The 16,032-nt window shown below is 35.1% G+C and overlaps 1 protein-coding gene across 1 annotated transcript in view; it reads left to right on the top strand.

The window, feature by feature from the left end:
- Positions 1 to 397: 397 nt before the first annotated feature.
- LOC150084386 (nucleoporin NUP42-like) overlaps positions 398 to 16,032 on the top strand; it is a 58,886-nt gene continuing 43,251 nt past the window's right edge. The window contains exons 1-2 of the mRNA XM_090376210.1: positions 398 to 600; positions 5,067 to 5,286. Of these exons, the coding sequence (XP_090232336.1) occupies positions 495 to 600; positions 5,067 to 5,286 (326 nt within the window). The 5' untranslated portion in view covers positions 398 to 494. The remainder of the gene's footprint in view (positions 601 to 5,066; positions 5,287 to 16,032) is intronic.

Below are 16,032 nucleotides of genomic sequence, written 5' to 3'. Positions count from 1 at the left end.
TAATTTCCATTATACGTTATACAATTCCATTATACAGTATAATGAAATTTCATTATACCTTATAAATTCATTTATACAATCTTTCCATTATACGTTAATACCTCTTCTTTATCTTCGTCTTCTTCCCACGTTTATATGGGGTCTCAGCATCATTTTCTTTTGTTTTGGCATAGTTTTTTACGGTCGGATGCCCTTCCTGACGCCAACCCTCACCATTTTATCCGGGTTTGGGACCGGCACCTATTGAGGCTGGCTTCCGTTAATATCTCATACTCCAAATTTACTTTTTTTTTTACTCCAAATGCATACAGAGAAATCCTGAGTAGAGGGCGTTTTGAGCATTCTATTGTAGTTTCAGTTTTGGAATTGTGACAGCTTACTAGTAGTGTGTACTTATTTTAGTTACTCGATGAATTGTTATGCTGATGCTGTGGTTTACTTTTTAAAAAATCGCATTTTACTTATTTGAACTATACTTAGAAGTTAAGGTTAAAATGGCAGTCTGCAGATATTTTTTACAGGGAAACTGTCGCTTCGGCGAGAGATGCTGGTACGACCATCCCGAACCTGATAGACAATTTCGAAACGTCCAACAAAATAGTAAGTTTTAAAAACTTACTATTTTGACAGATGAGTATCACCCATCTGTTGAACTGCTACCGCAGATATGAGCACTTCTCGAATTATGTGCAAAATTTCGGAGATATTCCGTAGCCTTTCAAGGAAGGAACAGTAAAATAATAATAAAAAAAAACAAAGGGTCGATTCTGGGATGTGTGGAATATACGACCCCAACCGCCATAATTTGTCAAAAAAAAAAAAAAAAAAAACCCACCGGAAAGTGGTTCATATATTAGAAACGGTTCGTTTATTATTATTAGCCATATGGTGCAAGGAACCCTGAGGCTTATGCTGCATCAGCCAAAAAAAAAATATTCTGAATTAGAGAGAAAATCTTTATTGCAACTAAATGAAACAATGTACATATATAGATTTAAGTGAAGTTGCAATTGTCCCGTCATGGCCAACGGCTCACATCAGAATAGATAACTAGTTAATAGATAATGCACATAGATAATGCTCATATCACAATAGATTATGGATAATGCATGCTGTAAAATTAAAAATGTAAAATGTAAACATGCCATTACACTCCCTCACATTACCCTGAAACATGCCATTACACTTCCTCACATTACCCTGAGAGAGAGAGAGAAAACCAGAGTCATAAGTGGAAAGGAACACCAAGAGAAGAATGATGATATCCAGCTCAGGACCCTGGGTGTGCCAAGCCCATACTCACCAGATTTGAGCCCATTCCTAATAAAAATAAAAACAGTGTTAAACAATAACTTTGCGAATAATTATTGACTAGCTATGACCATATTATAGGAGTGGTGTCTAACAGTGTTTGCATATTTTCCAAAATTATATCTAATGTGTTAACATTTTCACATTAATGAATCTTGTACGGATTAATGAAATTAATTCATACAACAATTTTGTCATGCGACAAAAAAATTTAGTTAATCTTACAAACTGTGCTTTTATAGAATACAAAGGGGTAGAAAAATATATGCTGTATTTTTATACCTTTGTAATACAGTTAATGAGAAAAGTGACATGTAGTTTAGGGAAAATGCATAAAATTAGTTTGACTACATTTCAACATTGCCTCCAAATTTTCAAATGATATCTGGTGTCTATATTTTGATTTCACTGTTTTTGCTGTAGAAATATTTAATTTGCAGAGTCATGATGAACCAAAAATTTAAGACAGATTTGGAATAACTATTTAGAACTGCAAACTCATTTCACTTTAAAATTATATGAGTCCACATAAAACAGGTTTGTTTGTTTATTTATTTATTTATTTATATATATGTACAGACTTCTCACACACAGGGCACACAGATTCTAAATAATGGTGAGAACACTAAGAGTTACAGAAAATGCAAAACAGTAATAAACAATACAAAACTAGCATTAAAATATATACAAAATTTAGTTTAAGAAAACAAAGTAAGGATCAAATTCTTATACATAGATGAATTAAGTGTAAAATCAATGTTGTGATAATTCAATACCTGAAGGAAATGAAACAGAGGACTACAGTAAGTGACGAGTATGAGGAACAGGCAAGGAGAAATTAATTTTTCAACGAGAATTCAAATGAGGTATAGTGAAAAGTATTCGTTCAAGAAGACATGGAGAATCGATAACAAAGTTTATTATATTGTAGACAAAGAGACCCATGGAGTTGTCATCTAGATTGAAGAGAAACGATTCTGAAGCGATCACAAAGAGCTCCATAATTTCGACGGTGAAATGCAATGTGATTTCGATAATAATCAAATTATCGTAGAGGTGCCGCTCCATAAAAAAGGAGCTGTACAAGTGCTTGAGATGGTTAAGAATTGTAGATGCTGAAATGAAATGGATCTTGCATGAATTCAAAAACAGTTCTGCTTTTTTTAAATTTTTTATTATTTTTTTTTGAAATTGGAAAAGTGCTGTTCAGATGGCTGGAGTAAATTTTGCTCTGATTTTAATTAAATTTCAGAACACTCAATAATAAATCATTCAATGAGACAAATATAAAATTTCCTGGAAATCCATCCACTGAGAGTCGAGTTATTACATGCGGCTGTATGGACAAAGAAATAATAATTGCCAGTTTTCTGTTTGTCTGATTTTAATGAGATTTGGTATTACTGTATATTTCACTTTTATCAGAGCTTAAATCTAATACTTCATGCAGATCTGCTCACTGGGAGGCAAGTTATGTTTAGAAAGATGGAAAAAGAAATAATTGCTGGATTTGTATTTGCCCAATATTAAAAATTTGGAATGATTTGACAAATTTTTCAATAAGAACCAAATATATTTTATGAAAATCCATTTATTAGGAGTTAAGGTATTACATGATGGTTGGGCATGTTGAGACAATAGGTACTACTCATAAATACTTGATTTGGTGATGTATAAAATTTCATGAATTCCAAATCAGTGCTTTCCAGAATGTGACATGAGTAAAGATCAAAGGCAACCCTTAATGTGAGTTGATTCATCTAATGCCACTGAAAAATACATAGTGTTATAACTGAACACACAGTTTTTAATATTTTAGTATTAGTAGTAATAATGCAAGAAAGCAAACCAATACAGCACAGCAAAAAAACACTGCCAATATCACCTGTCAATTCAGTCTAGTTCTTCCTTCAGTTTATTCAAACTACCCATTTCCACAACACCAAATGGAAGTTTGTTCCGACAATCAACTACCCACTGACTGAAGACAGGTTTCTGTACATCTATCCTGTGATTATCCTCCCTCAGTATGAATTAAATGTTCTCATATGATTATAATCTGAGCAAGTGGAAGAATCCCATCAGCATCGAGCTTACTAATCCATTTAAAGCCTTAAACATTTCAATCAGATCTCCTTGTGGGTGCATTGTCTGCAAATACCATAATTTGCAGAACTGAAGCTTGTCTTGGTAAGAGGTTCTTTCCTAAAATGGGGCTTCCTTAATTGTAAGCAGTATTCAAGGTGTGGCCTAGCCTTTGTTTTTGTCTCCATTACATTGACTATGGTACTACACAGTTGGTATATTATTCTAGGATTATTGCTACTCATATGCAATACCCTGCATTTGTCAACATTAAACACCTCAATTTACATTCCACTCATCAGCACATCTGCTTAATTATTCAAGACTGTTGCACTAGTAATATTTTGATTGTCATTAATCACCCTGCCAACCTTCATATCATTGTAAGCCAGGACAAGGCACCTCTGTAGCCAGGTGGGCAGACAAGTGTGTGCTACGCACTGCTGCTCTAGGTTTCCCTAGAGCAGCAGTGCGTAGCACACACTTCTTGATTAGACTGGGGTTCAAGTCAGTGACCACCAAATATGGAGGATGTGGAAAGGTCAGGGAATGACCACCGCATATCCCCAGAGCAGTATGGCCTTATTTCCTAATGCTCCTAAAAACCAAATAACAACAACAAGCCAGGACATTAAGTCTGATATCAATATCATTAATAAATATAGAAACTAACAGTGAGCCCAGCAGTACTGTGGGACTCTGCTAGTAACAGTATCAAAAGCTTTTCTGAAACCCAAGTATATGATGTCAAAATTATTTTTTCATCCACTTCCTCTTGTTACTGCCTTATAGTATCCAATCAGATTGGTCGATTGCCCCTTGACAAATTCTTTTTGTGACTGCGTTATAACTATACTCCTGTCCAGATTGCCCTGCATTACTTCTTTAATGAGTGACTCAATTATTTTCCCTAGAACAGAAATCAAGCCAAGAGGTCTGTAATTACTCATATTATCCTTTGATCCTCTTTGAATTGGGGATATGTTTGCTCATATCCAGTCCACAGGGACCTCCCCTTAATCCAAAGATGCTCTCATAATTATGGCTAAAGATTTGCTTCCCTTCCTTAATATAATTTGATAGATCCATCCATTCCAGGTGCCCTGTTTAAGTTTAGCTTCAACGATTTCTCAGTTATCACAAAATCATTTATCTTTCTAACTAAAAAAGACTGAAAAACATGTGCATGGATTCACCAACAAACAAAGGTCTGTGACATCATCGAAAGAACAAAGTGCTTAAAATGGAAATGGGCAGGTCACATATCAAGAAGAACTGATGATAATTGGACCAAATAAATTTTGGAATGGATACCACATGACTTTATTTGCTGTTCTACAACGGCAACAGAAAGCCAAGACTGCAGTTGCTGGAAACTTCTTGTTGAGGAGGCCTTCATCCTGCGGTGGATCGACAAGAGCTGATGATGATTCTATTCTCAAAGTAATGTTTAAAATTTGTTCCATGAGTTGTCTAGTGATTGTTAATACTTGTACCGTCTATAAGCATGAAAATAAAATTAATAAAAATAAATTAAAAAAATGCACGTGAAGAGTTCTCTTAATGATATCTTTAAAGTAAATGTCATCACCATTTTTTTTTTTTTTTTAATTAAAAAAAAAAATTGAAAAAGCTGATCTAATATATTTTTTTGTTCATCATTATTTTAGATTATAACTATCAGTCACCACAGAGAAGTAGGTTTACTTCTGGTGATCAGTCATACGAAGGTGGTAGTCCATACCAGTGGAGAAACCCAAATCAGTTTTCAAGTGACAAAAAAAAAGTAACTTTCAGCTTTAATAATGCGTTAGCTGCAAACGTTGGCAAGAACAGGTTTGCTTCATTAGCCCAGCAGGATTTACCACATAAGGATAGCAGTACAAATGTGTAAGTTAGTAAATTGCAAGTAATTTTTAATTAATAAGCCATTCGTTTTATAAAAATTTAACCAACGTACAAGTTATTGCAAATGCATCATATTTTTGTATAAGTTAGTGCAAATGCATCATATTCAGTCAAAAATTTAACCTTAAATCATTACAGAGATTCATGAGAGGATTAAAATATTTTAGATAGTATTATAAATAAAAGCTGATGTAATTTTTGAGATGTATTAAAAATTCTATTACTGTTTTAGTTAATTCTGCTATGTAATTTGTTTGGATTTTATTTGTATTTTGGTTCCGTTTTTTTTTTTTTTTTTTTTTTCAAGGGCAGAGGATAGTAATGAGCATGTGTTTATGAAAGCCTAAACATTGATAAATATTTTATAATTAATAACATGTAATGTTAGATGCCATAAAAAATATAAAATAAAAGTAAATATTATTGAAATTCCATAATGATATTTACATGGCTGGAAGTCAATATATAGGGTGTTTTAATTAAAAGGCAGTGGGGTTTATTTTTATTATTTTTAGTTTTAGGCTGTTCTAGATCATTTTTGTTATATTTGTATTGACATTTTTGAATTTGTTGTTAAAATTGGAGTAAGTGTTATCAGGATCATCTTTCATAGGAAAATATATAATTCAAATAGTATTCAACAATATCATTCTGATGATATCGTTGAACAAATTTTTAAATGCAGATTTCCAAGATAAATTTTTTCTTCAACTTTTTTCTGTTAATAAGTGTTGTGAAAATAATTTCATATTTATAGAAATGTCTTTGAATTTCTTTAAAAAAAAATTAAATTTAAGGAGCATTTTAGTAGTGAGTCCTCGGAATGAAGAATACCTATGGCCTGCAAACATCAAAAGATGGCCTAGAATATTACCATCAGAATTTAAGATTTCTAAATTTTGCCCAGTTAACCATTTTTTTTTTTTTTTCCTCAATGGAAAAGTTGTTCCCTACCCTTGGGTTAGTCTGTAAACATCATTGGTGAACTTCTGAAACTAATGTAAACTGATTTTATTTGAAAGGACAAAAATATAAAATTGGATGTGTGATGTTAAGCTGTGTTAAATACCTAACCTTAGAAAGTAATTTATGTTGTGTTTCCTTGTGCTACAAATGTTTTATTCTTAATATTATTTTTCATCAAATAAAATTGGTTTATATTCATTTCAGAGTTCACTGAGTACATTTTTAGATGAAACTAAGGATGGGGGAAAAACTTTTTCATTGAGAAAAAAGGAGTTAATGAGACAAAATTTAACTTTAGAAATCTTAAAATCTAAACAGTACATAATCCAGTTTTAACAATGGTGCCTTTTAATTGAAATACCCAGTATAGATGCCAGGGAACCTCTGCTTCAGATTGAAGTAAGCTGCTGCTTCTCATCTGTGAAGTCAGAATCATATAAAGTCCTCTTATGAACCTATCTGGATGTATGTTACTGATCCTTAATGAGCAAACATCAATAAAAACAAATTCAGAGAAAATAACCTCAAGCAATCAGGTTACAGGAGTAATGCCACAATACTATTATATTTTGATAACATCTACCAGTATTTAGAACCAGTAAAACCTCTTTGGACTTTTTATTTTTTCATTTTTAGTTTTAGTTACCTGAAATAAGCACATATACCTTGTGTCTTATGTCTGTGCATTTTGTGGGTGTGTGCAAGCTTTCTGTTCAGAATGCATGTTTGCTAGATAAAAAAAAAAACAAAAAAACTTTTTAATTCCTCGAGAAAAACCAAGCTTCCCTCACCTGAAACCGAATAATTTGGTCATGGTTTGAAAAAAGTTCCTCGTGTCATTGATAGGATTCAAACCCAGCCTTTTTCACATGGTATGAAAAGACAGTGACTTCAACCACTATGCTACCAATCACAGTCTCCATGTACAATGTAAACACGTATTTGTGATTGCTCTTTTTTTAAATAGGGAACACAGTCATTGCTCAACCAAAATACTAGGCAATTATATGCAACCCACCTCAGCCTGTTAACATACTCTTCAGGCATGGAATAATGGTTCAAATACAGAAGCAACTGTGAATGCTGCAGTAGTCTCCTGATTTTACTCTCTGCCATCTGCGGTATCTTAGTTGTCATGAAACATTTCCTCCACCACTCATTTAAAAATTTTCAATTCCCTTTGGTGATTAGAATTTCTAAAGTCCTCATCAGTCGAGGCTGTAATTAGCTGATTTCAGGCACAGGTGGTAGGGTTCCCCCATTTAGTTATTTCAAGTTTTTCAGCTCCTACAATGCTGAAATCAGCCTGTGAACAAACACTTCTATGAATAAATAATACTAGGGATATGAGTGACAAGCTCCAGTGCCATTAAAATAATAATTTAATGGCATTTTAATGGTGTGACGCCTAAGCAGTGGAATAATGCAATCATAGTTTTGCTGCATAAGAAAGGAGATAAATCAGAAATTGGAAATTATAGACCAATTAGCTTGTTATCCCACATCTACAAGTTGTTCACAAGGGTCATTACTAACAGATTAGAAAGAATACTTGATGAGAATCAACCGAAAGAGCAAGCTGGCTTTAGGACAGGATTCTCAACTATGGATCACCTTCACGTAATATCACAGCTAATGGAGAAAGCAAATGAATATAAAACACCATTATGCCTGGCATTTGTGGATTATGAAAAGGCATTTGACTCCATACATCATAAGGCAACATTTTGGGCACTGGAAAGACAAGACATAGACACGCCATATATTATGATTTTGAAGAAAATATATGAGAGTGCTACCTCCTTTATTAGACTAGACAAAGACAGTAGGAAATTTAAAATTGAGAAAGGAGTTCGACAAGGAGACACAATATCTCCGAAGCTGTTTGCTGCTGCCCTTGAGGAAGCTTTCAGAAGATTAGACTGGTCGCAGAAAGGAGTCAATGTGAACGGAGAGTACCTAAACCATTTACGATTTGCAGATGACATTGTGGTCATAAGCCATGATCCCAAAGAATTAGAGGAAAATCTTAATCAGTTATGCACAGTTAGTAAGGATTTTGGGCTAAAGATGAATATGGCTAAAACAAAAGTAATGATGAACAAGTATGCCACAGAAAGGGAAATAATGATTGAAGGAGTAGTAATTGAAAAGGTGGAGTCATATACTTATCTGGGACAAGTTATTAGCTGTAATAATGATAAATGGCTGGAAGTAAAGAGAAGAATAAATTTTGGATGGATAGCATTCAGGAAATATAGTCACATACTGAAGAGCAATATCCCAGTTTGTCTGAAACGTAAAATAATGAACCAATGTATACTCCCCACCATGACTTATGGAAGTGAAACTTGGGCACTCACCAAAAGAATGGAAGAGAAGCAGAGAACTACACAGCGAAGAATGGAACAAATTATATTGGGAATCAGACTGTTAGATAAGAAGAGAAACACATGGATTAGGCAACAAACTCATGTAAAGGACATTCTTATCAAAACTAAAGAACTAAAATGGTCTTGGGCAGGACACATAGCTCGGAGACATGATGACAGATGGACTAAGAAAATAACAGAATGGTACCCAAGAGGAGCTAGAAGAAAACCTGGAAGACAAAGGCGGAGATGGATAGATGAAATTCATGAGTTTTTGGGTAGTAAATGGATGGCCAGTGCTCAAAACAGAAGGAACTGGAAAGTTGCTGGAGAGGCCTTCATCCTGCAGTGGATTGAAAATGGCTGATGATGATGATGGCATTTTAATGACATTAAAATCAGATCACCTCACCGGTGCCTAGTCTCCAGACACTGTAATTTGCAAAACTTTAGCTTTTCTTCGTAAGAGCAACCCTTTGTTTCATTCACTAATCTTGTTGCCCTTCTCTGTACTCGTTTCAGCAGCTCTACATCCTTCTTGAAATGAGGCCTCCAGACCTGTATACAGTACTCAAGGTGTGGCCTGACCATTGCCTTATACAATGGAATAATCACCTCCTTATCCCTGCTAGAAAAATTCCTGTTTATCATTGACAAGACACCATGAGCTACTCTTGCAGCCCATCTGCACTGCTCAGAGAACTTCATATCTGCCTGCACAATTACCCCCAGGTCCTTTTCATTCTCTACCATTGTTAGTGTAGTACCACAGAGTTGATATGTTGCTCTGGGGTTGCGGTTTCCCATATGTAGTACTTTACATTTGTCAATGTTAAACTTCATTTGCCACCTCTCAGCCCATCTGCTCAACTTTTCTAGATCCTGTTGCAGCAGTATACTGCCACAAGTGTCCTTAACAATCCTGCCAACCTTTGTATCGTCTGCAAACATGGACATTAAGCTTGATATACCATCATCAGTATCATTTATAAATACAGAAAACAATAATGGACCCAACACTGAACCGTGAGGGGCTCCACTAATAACATTAGTTCACGATGAGCAGTGTCCATTGATTACTACTCTGTCTTCTCCCCTCAACCATCCCTTTATCCATAGCAGCAATTTGCCTCCAATGGCACACTGCTCCAATTTGTGCAGCAGTCTTCCATGTGCAACAGTATCAAAAGCCTTTCTAAGATCCAAATGTATAATATCAAAGTTATTCCTTGCATCCAGTTCTTTTGTGACTGCATCATAGTATCCAATCAAATTGGTCAGGTAAGACTTTCCCTTAACAAAACCATGCTGTGTCTGAGCTATAACTGAAGTCTTGTCTAGATGATCCTGCAGTGCTTCTTTAATCAGTGCTTCCATTAATTTACCTGGAACAGAAGTTAAACTCACAGGTCTATAATTACTTGTGTCAGCCTTTGATCCTCCTTTGTGAATTGGGGTCATATTTGCACATCTCCAGTCTATGGGTACCTCCCCTGAGTCCAAGGACCCTCTCATAATTATGGCTAAGGGTTTGCTTACTTCCTTTGCTGCCTCCTTAATATATATAACTGGATAGATCCCATCCACCCCAGGTGCCTTTCTTGTGTTTATCTTCACCAATTTCTCCTCCACTTTACTCTCTGTTATTACAAGATTATCTAGCTTACTGCCAGAGTTGAATATACCTCTGGCATTCCCCTCGCTGAATAACTCCTCATGCGTGAATGTCGATGCAAAATATTCATTTAGTTTGTTAGCTACCTGAGCAGGATCATCAACAGTTGAACCATCGATATCAAGTGGACCAATCTGATTCATCTCCTTTCTTCTAGAGTTTACATAAGTAAAGAACTCTTTGCTGTTTTTCTTTGCATCCTTTGCCAAATATTTCTCGTAATCTGCCTTTGCTTGCCTAACCTCCTTTGTAACTTGGTTACAGACCAGCTTATATCTATCATCGGTTTCTGTGTCACATGTTAATTTATATGTATCCCATGCATTTTTCTTCTCTGCCATATGTTAGATGAACTAATGTCTCATTAGTTCATCTAACATCCATTTAGGCCTAAACCTAGAACAATATTTCTTAGTTGGAACAAAAAGCCTAGTAGCTTCGAAGATAAGTTCTTTGAATGCTTCCCATTTTGAATTTGCTGTTAGTAACATCATCAGTTGGTTCCACTGTATAGAATTTAAATACTGTCTCAGACCACTGTAGTCCCCTTTACAAAAGCAAAAACCCTTCCCTTTACCCTTGAAGGTAGTTACATCTTTGAGTAAATCCCACTTCAGCACACTGTGATCACTGCCACCTAGTGGTTCCTTTATCTGCAGATTCTTAATGCATGAAGAATCACTTCTGATAATCAGATCAAGAGTATTACTTCCTCTAGTTGTCTCCCGAACATGCTGATGTAGAAAACAATCATCCAATAAATCCACAAAAGCCTTGCTAGTGTGTGTGAGTGACCAACCCACAAATTCCAGTCAATATCTGGGAAATTAAAATCCCCCATTATAAGACTCTCTGATTTACTGGCCCGCTCTATTTCCCTGTACAGTTTCTTATTATACTCATCAGAGTCATTAGGCCTATAGCACACTCCTACTCTCAATTTTGATCTCCCAATGCTTATGTCACACAAAACTGACTCGACACTGCACTGTCCAGCGATGTCTACTGGCTTCACTTCCTTGGATTTTGTGTTTCTTAACTAATAGCATAACCCCTCCTCCCTTCCTATCCTGTCTATCCTTTCTGTACACATTGTACTCCCCAAATTCCAGTTCTGCATTCCTTATATCTGTGTGACACCACGTCTCTGATATCCCAACAATATCTGCCTTTGATGTTTTGAGCAATACCTCAAATTCATCAAATTTATTTACCAAACTCCTAGCATTGGTGTACACGCAAGTATACATGCACCTGTTCCTATTCTTAGCTACCCTAATACAACCCATGTGTTTACTTGTACCGCAATGACTTCCAGCAGTCTCTGAAATAGCCTGCATCTTGTTTTCCAGGCTGCTGCTCATTCCAATAGAAGCAGTGCAAGAATCAATTTCACCTCTGCCAGTGGCTACTGTTAATATATTAGCCCTTGTATCCCCCCAAGCTAGCAGCTTTCCGACCCATCTAACACTGCCTCGATAGCATCAGCAAATGTTCTTGCACCCTTTCTATTTAAGTGTATCCCATCCCTGTAGAAGCAGTCTCTCCTGTTAACAAGTACAGACCAGGTTGGAAAAAATTCTACCCCTTGAGCCTTGCACAATCTTTCCAGGGCCGAATTGATCGACAAAGCTCTCATCATATACTCCCTCCTATCCTGTCTGATCAGAATTGCAGACACTTTCAAATTCAACTCTAATTCACGGATTTTTTTCAACAGTGACCTGTACTTGTTAAGTAAACAATATTCCATGATAGGGCAGATTTAAGATTTGTACAAAGTAAGCAGTTGTTCAGAAGAAAAGTAATGCTGAGAGCAAAAAGAAAACCCAGTTTTTTGGATGCAGAGGAGGTGATATTTATCATGTGCTTATGCCAAGAGAGATTAGAAGTTTGGGTAATTCCTAGTGGAGATATGGGATCTTTTGTACAAATCTGACTATCACTGAAGCTGAGCAAAGGAACAGTAGACTGTTTTTGTGAGAAATAAGACAAGACTAAGTTTCATATAAATTAAAGTTAACTAAGTTTTCTTTTCCCACCCTGAAGAAAAGCAATAATCGTTGATGTCATCACATTTCCACTTTTCATTACTTATTTTGCGTTGCCTCCGTAGCCAGGTGGGCAGGAGCAGCAGTGCGTAGCACACGCTTCTTGGTTAGACTGGGGTTCGAGCCAGTGCTCACCAAATATGGAGGATGTGGAAAGGTCAGGGAATGACCACCGCATATCCCCGGAGCAATATAGTCTTAGTTGCTAATGCTCCTAAAAACCAAATAACAAATAACTTATTTTGCTTCATGCAGATAGTCCAGTTATTGCAGAAGGTCACTCTGTTAAATAGTGTGCTAAGAGCACACTATTTAACAGAGGCACATGACCCATGCAAAATGGGCCATGTGCCAAAAGTCTTTCACCTCCATTCACTCTTTTCTGTAACTTATATTAGTTCGGACTGGGGCAGCTGATCTGCTTACATTGAACTGCTTTGAAAAGAGGAATTGTAGGATTTTCATTTTCACTTCCTTTTCAAAAATTTTTTACACGAGAAACAGTTTCTTTTCCTTGACCGTGTAAAACTTTATTTTTAACTTTCAGTGTAACTACCTTTTTATTGATTTTAGCTTTGAAATAGTCACATTTTCAGCTAACAAAGAATTCCACTATAAAAATATTACTAAACATTCCATATTACACATCACTCTTTCGGAATGATTGAGATTGGACTATAGACTATTCTGATTGGATGAACTTCTGTGTACCTTTGTTTCACTGCTGAGATAGTTGCCACTCACTATGTATATTTCTAAGCATATTTTGTATTATGTTTTGACCACTCCACCATGAGACATAGTAACAGGTGCATTTTGTCCATAGCACCTCTTGTGACATTAAATTTCTGTATTAACAACATAAGGTACTATTATTAAAATTATTAAAATTTCTAACATTAGAAATTTTAATAACTCGTTAATTTATGCATTTCAATAAAAGCCCTTTGTTTACACTCCAGTTCCCATAGTGTGCATGCAAAATTCAGTTCTTTTAGGTTTCATGTTCTTGGATTGATTGTTTTGATTTTATTGGTGCATTAGTTACTAAGGCTATAATGTGCCAAGACCAGGTCATGTTCTTGGAGTTAAGGCACTCACTTACACAGTGTTTTATTCTGTATTTGGGAAGGTTTTTTTAGGACTACTTGATTATTATGATATATATCATGTTGCTTGCTATGTCATCATATTCAAGTACAATCCTTAATTTAATGGCTACAACTGATCACAATAAAATGGTCAGCTGTAAGCAGCAGCTAACCATTATATTGAGGATTGTACTTGAATATGATGACACATAGCAAGCAATTTTTATTTCTAATTTACAGTTAAAAACTGTAAATTAGAAATAAAAATTTTATCAGCTTATTCCCATTTTTATAATCAAATTGAACACAATAGTTTTATTAAGGTGGATTAGGTAAGGTTAGGGAAAGTAAGAAACGAGGGCAAGATATTTCTAAATCAGTCATCTTATCATTGTGAAAACTTAGCATAGATTTCTCAAATTTAGTCATGTGATATAGGCTGATACTTGTTGTGGTTTTAGTGGCATGGTGTCCAGTTAAATTAAAAATTGAGAATAGTGAAAAAAAGAGCACTTCGAACTGTGTGGCATTTAATCTGTCTTTAATTTCTTAAAGGGTTACAGATTATTCTCAGTTGTTTTGGGATACTTCTTGTACCACTTCTTTAGTAACTGTAAAGACAGCGGATAAAGACCAAATTGTACAGGGTTCTTTAATTAATTTTGAGCTTACTTACTTACTTATGAGATAAATTGATTAATCTTAACAGATACATTGTTATTAATAGTTTGTTCTAAAGTACTGTTGTTCAAAACAAGTGTTTTAGAACAAATAAAAAAAAATTAAAAATAATAGTAATAAATTCAAAAATGTTCCCCCCCCCACTAACCCTTCTAATATCCTTAAAACCAAGTCCAAAAATTAATTTCTAATCCCTTTCAACCCCTTAACACTATAGCAAGATCCCCACTGTGGGTCTAAAATATGATTGGCTCCAGGAGACCTTAACTTAACCTTGACTGTAGTCTTAGAGTACATAATCATTCATATAAATATAATTTGATAATCATCCTATCTCTTAGTGGATGAAGCTGACAGTGTAATAAGGACAGTAGTTCAGGTATGTTGGTATTATTGTTATTTTTTATTTATTAATATTCGGTCTATGAATCAATTAATTATTAAAATTTGTTTGTTAATTCTCAATGGATCTGTTAATATTAAAAAATTTATCTATTAGTAAGTCAGAATTAAAGAAAGAACTCTGTATAATGTAGATTTTCTGTTATGCTGTCCTTAAAGTCACTGAAGAAGTGGTACAGCAGGTACCACGAAATGCCCGAGAATAATCTGTTGTCCATTAAGAAATTAAAGACAGGTTACACTCTATGCAGGTTGAAGTTTTTTACTATCTTCTAGGCTCACGTTAGCTTTCCTTTGTCATTCTAGACTCATAGCAAGAATACAAAAGTGATAGTTTTACTGCTTTGCTCTACATCTCGATCATATAATGTGGAGGTTAGTTAGTCATTGCCTTTCATTAACAGTGATTGACATTATGATATCTCCTATTTTGGCTAATGCGAAGTGAGTACTCCTGCCTAGAATTGTAAGGTTAAAAAAAAATAATAAACTGCATGTGTACCTGTATGCATGAAAGATATTTTATATATAAACATAAAATCAGAATTGTTTTAAAGTAGAACAGCTAGAACCAAAATCATGAATGATGTAACGTTTAATGCTCATGCCTGCTACCTACTCTACCAAATAAATGTTAGTGACATTAGTGACCTGAAATATTTAGTATGAACGCTGTAATGTTTTATGCACACACCTGTTGCTTCCTCTACTGAATCAACGTTTGGAAGAGGTTAGGCCAATAGCCTAATTACCCATTTGATTGTAGCCTTTTGTTGAATAGTATGATTGCAACAATACAAGTACTTGTATTGTTACAATCTGTATTTTCATTACATTCCATTGTTAGGTGCCTATGTGTTTTCACATGAATAATTTTCTGAATAGTGTAAGGGACTGAATGCTACACTGCTATAACCTTTGTGTGCAGCGTTACCATCTCCCGCTTGTATGTCATTGAGTACGTGAATAAGACTAACTGAGAGATCAGCAGTTTGCAGCGACAGATCATTACGATCATGAACCCAGACTTAGACAGTGTCGAAATCACGAGAAAACTATCCATTGACATGCTCAACGGCATCGAGATCATGAGTTGAGAAGCCTCCTGGTATAATTATATCCTGTATATTTCTCCTAATATACAGGATATAATTGACTTCATTCGTTTCGCTTTGCTCTCATACTTGGTTCAAGGTGCAGCACTGTTAAAGAAAAATTTACATAAAATACCCATGATTATGAACGGCGATTTCAATGTTAACATTGGATTGGGAGAAACTAAACCGTTAATTATTTTCCTGCAAGAAATGTTCGATCTCACAATGAACACTAATCCCTCAGTCTCAACTACAAGATTGGTACATCAGTCAACGCTGTTTTTAAGAGCGTTGTTTGATGTACCAATTTGTTTGATGTATGTTTTAGGATATGTTGCAATTGCAAGTATATATCTCTTCAGTTATCATAAATCCATTGTATCTTGTCTTCCA

This window comes from Mastigoproctus giganteus, chromosome 6 (genome assembly GCF_048544385.1).
Source record: "Mastigoproctus giganteus isolate SK-2022 chromosome 6, ASM4854438v1, whole genome shotgun sequence".
Lineage (NCBI taxonomy): Eukaryota > Metazoa > Arthropoda > Arachnida > Uropygi > Thelyphonidae > Mastigoproctus > Mastigoproctus giganteus.
The sequence above is the reverse complement of the archived record's forward strand: the minus strand, read 5'-3'. Positions and strand labels throughout refer to the sequence as shown.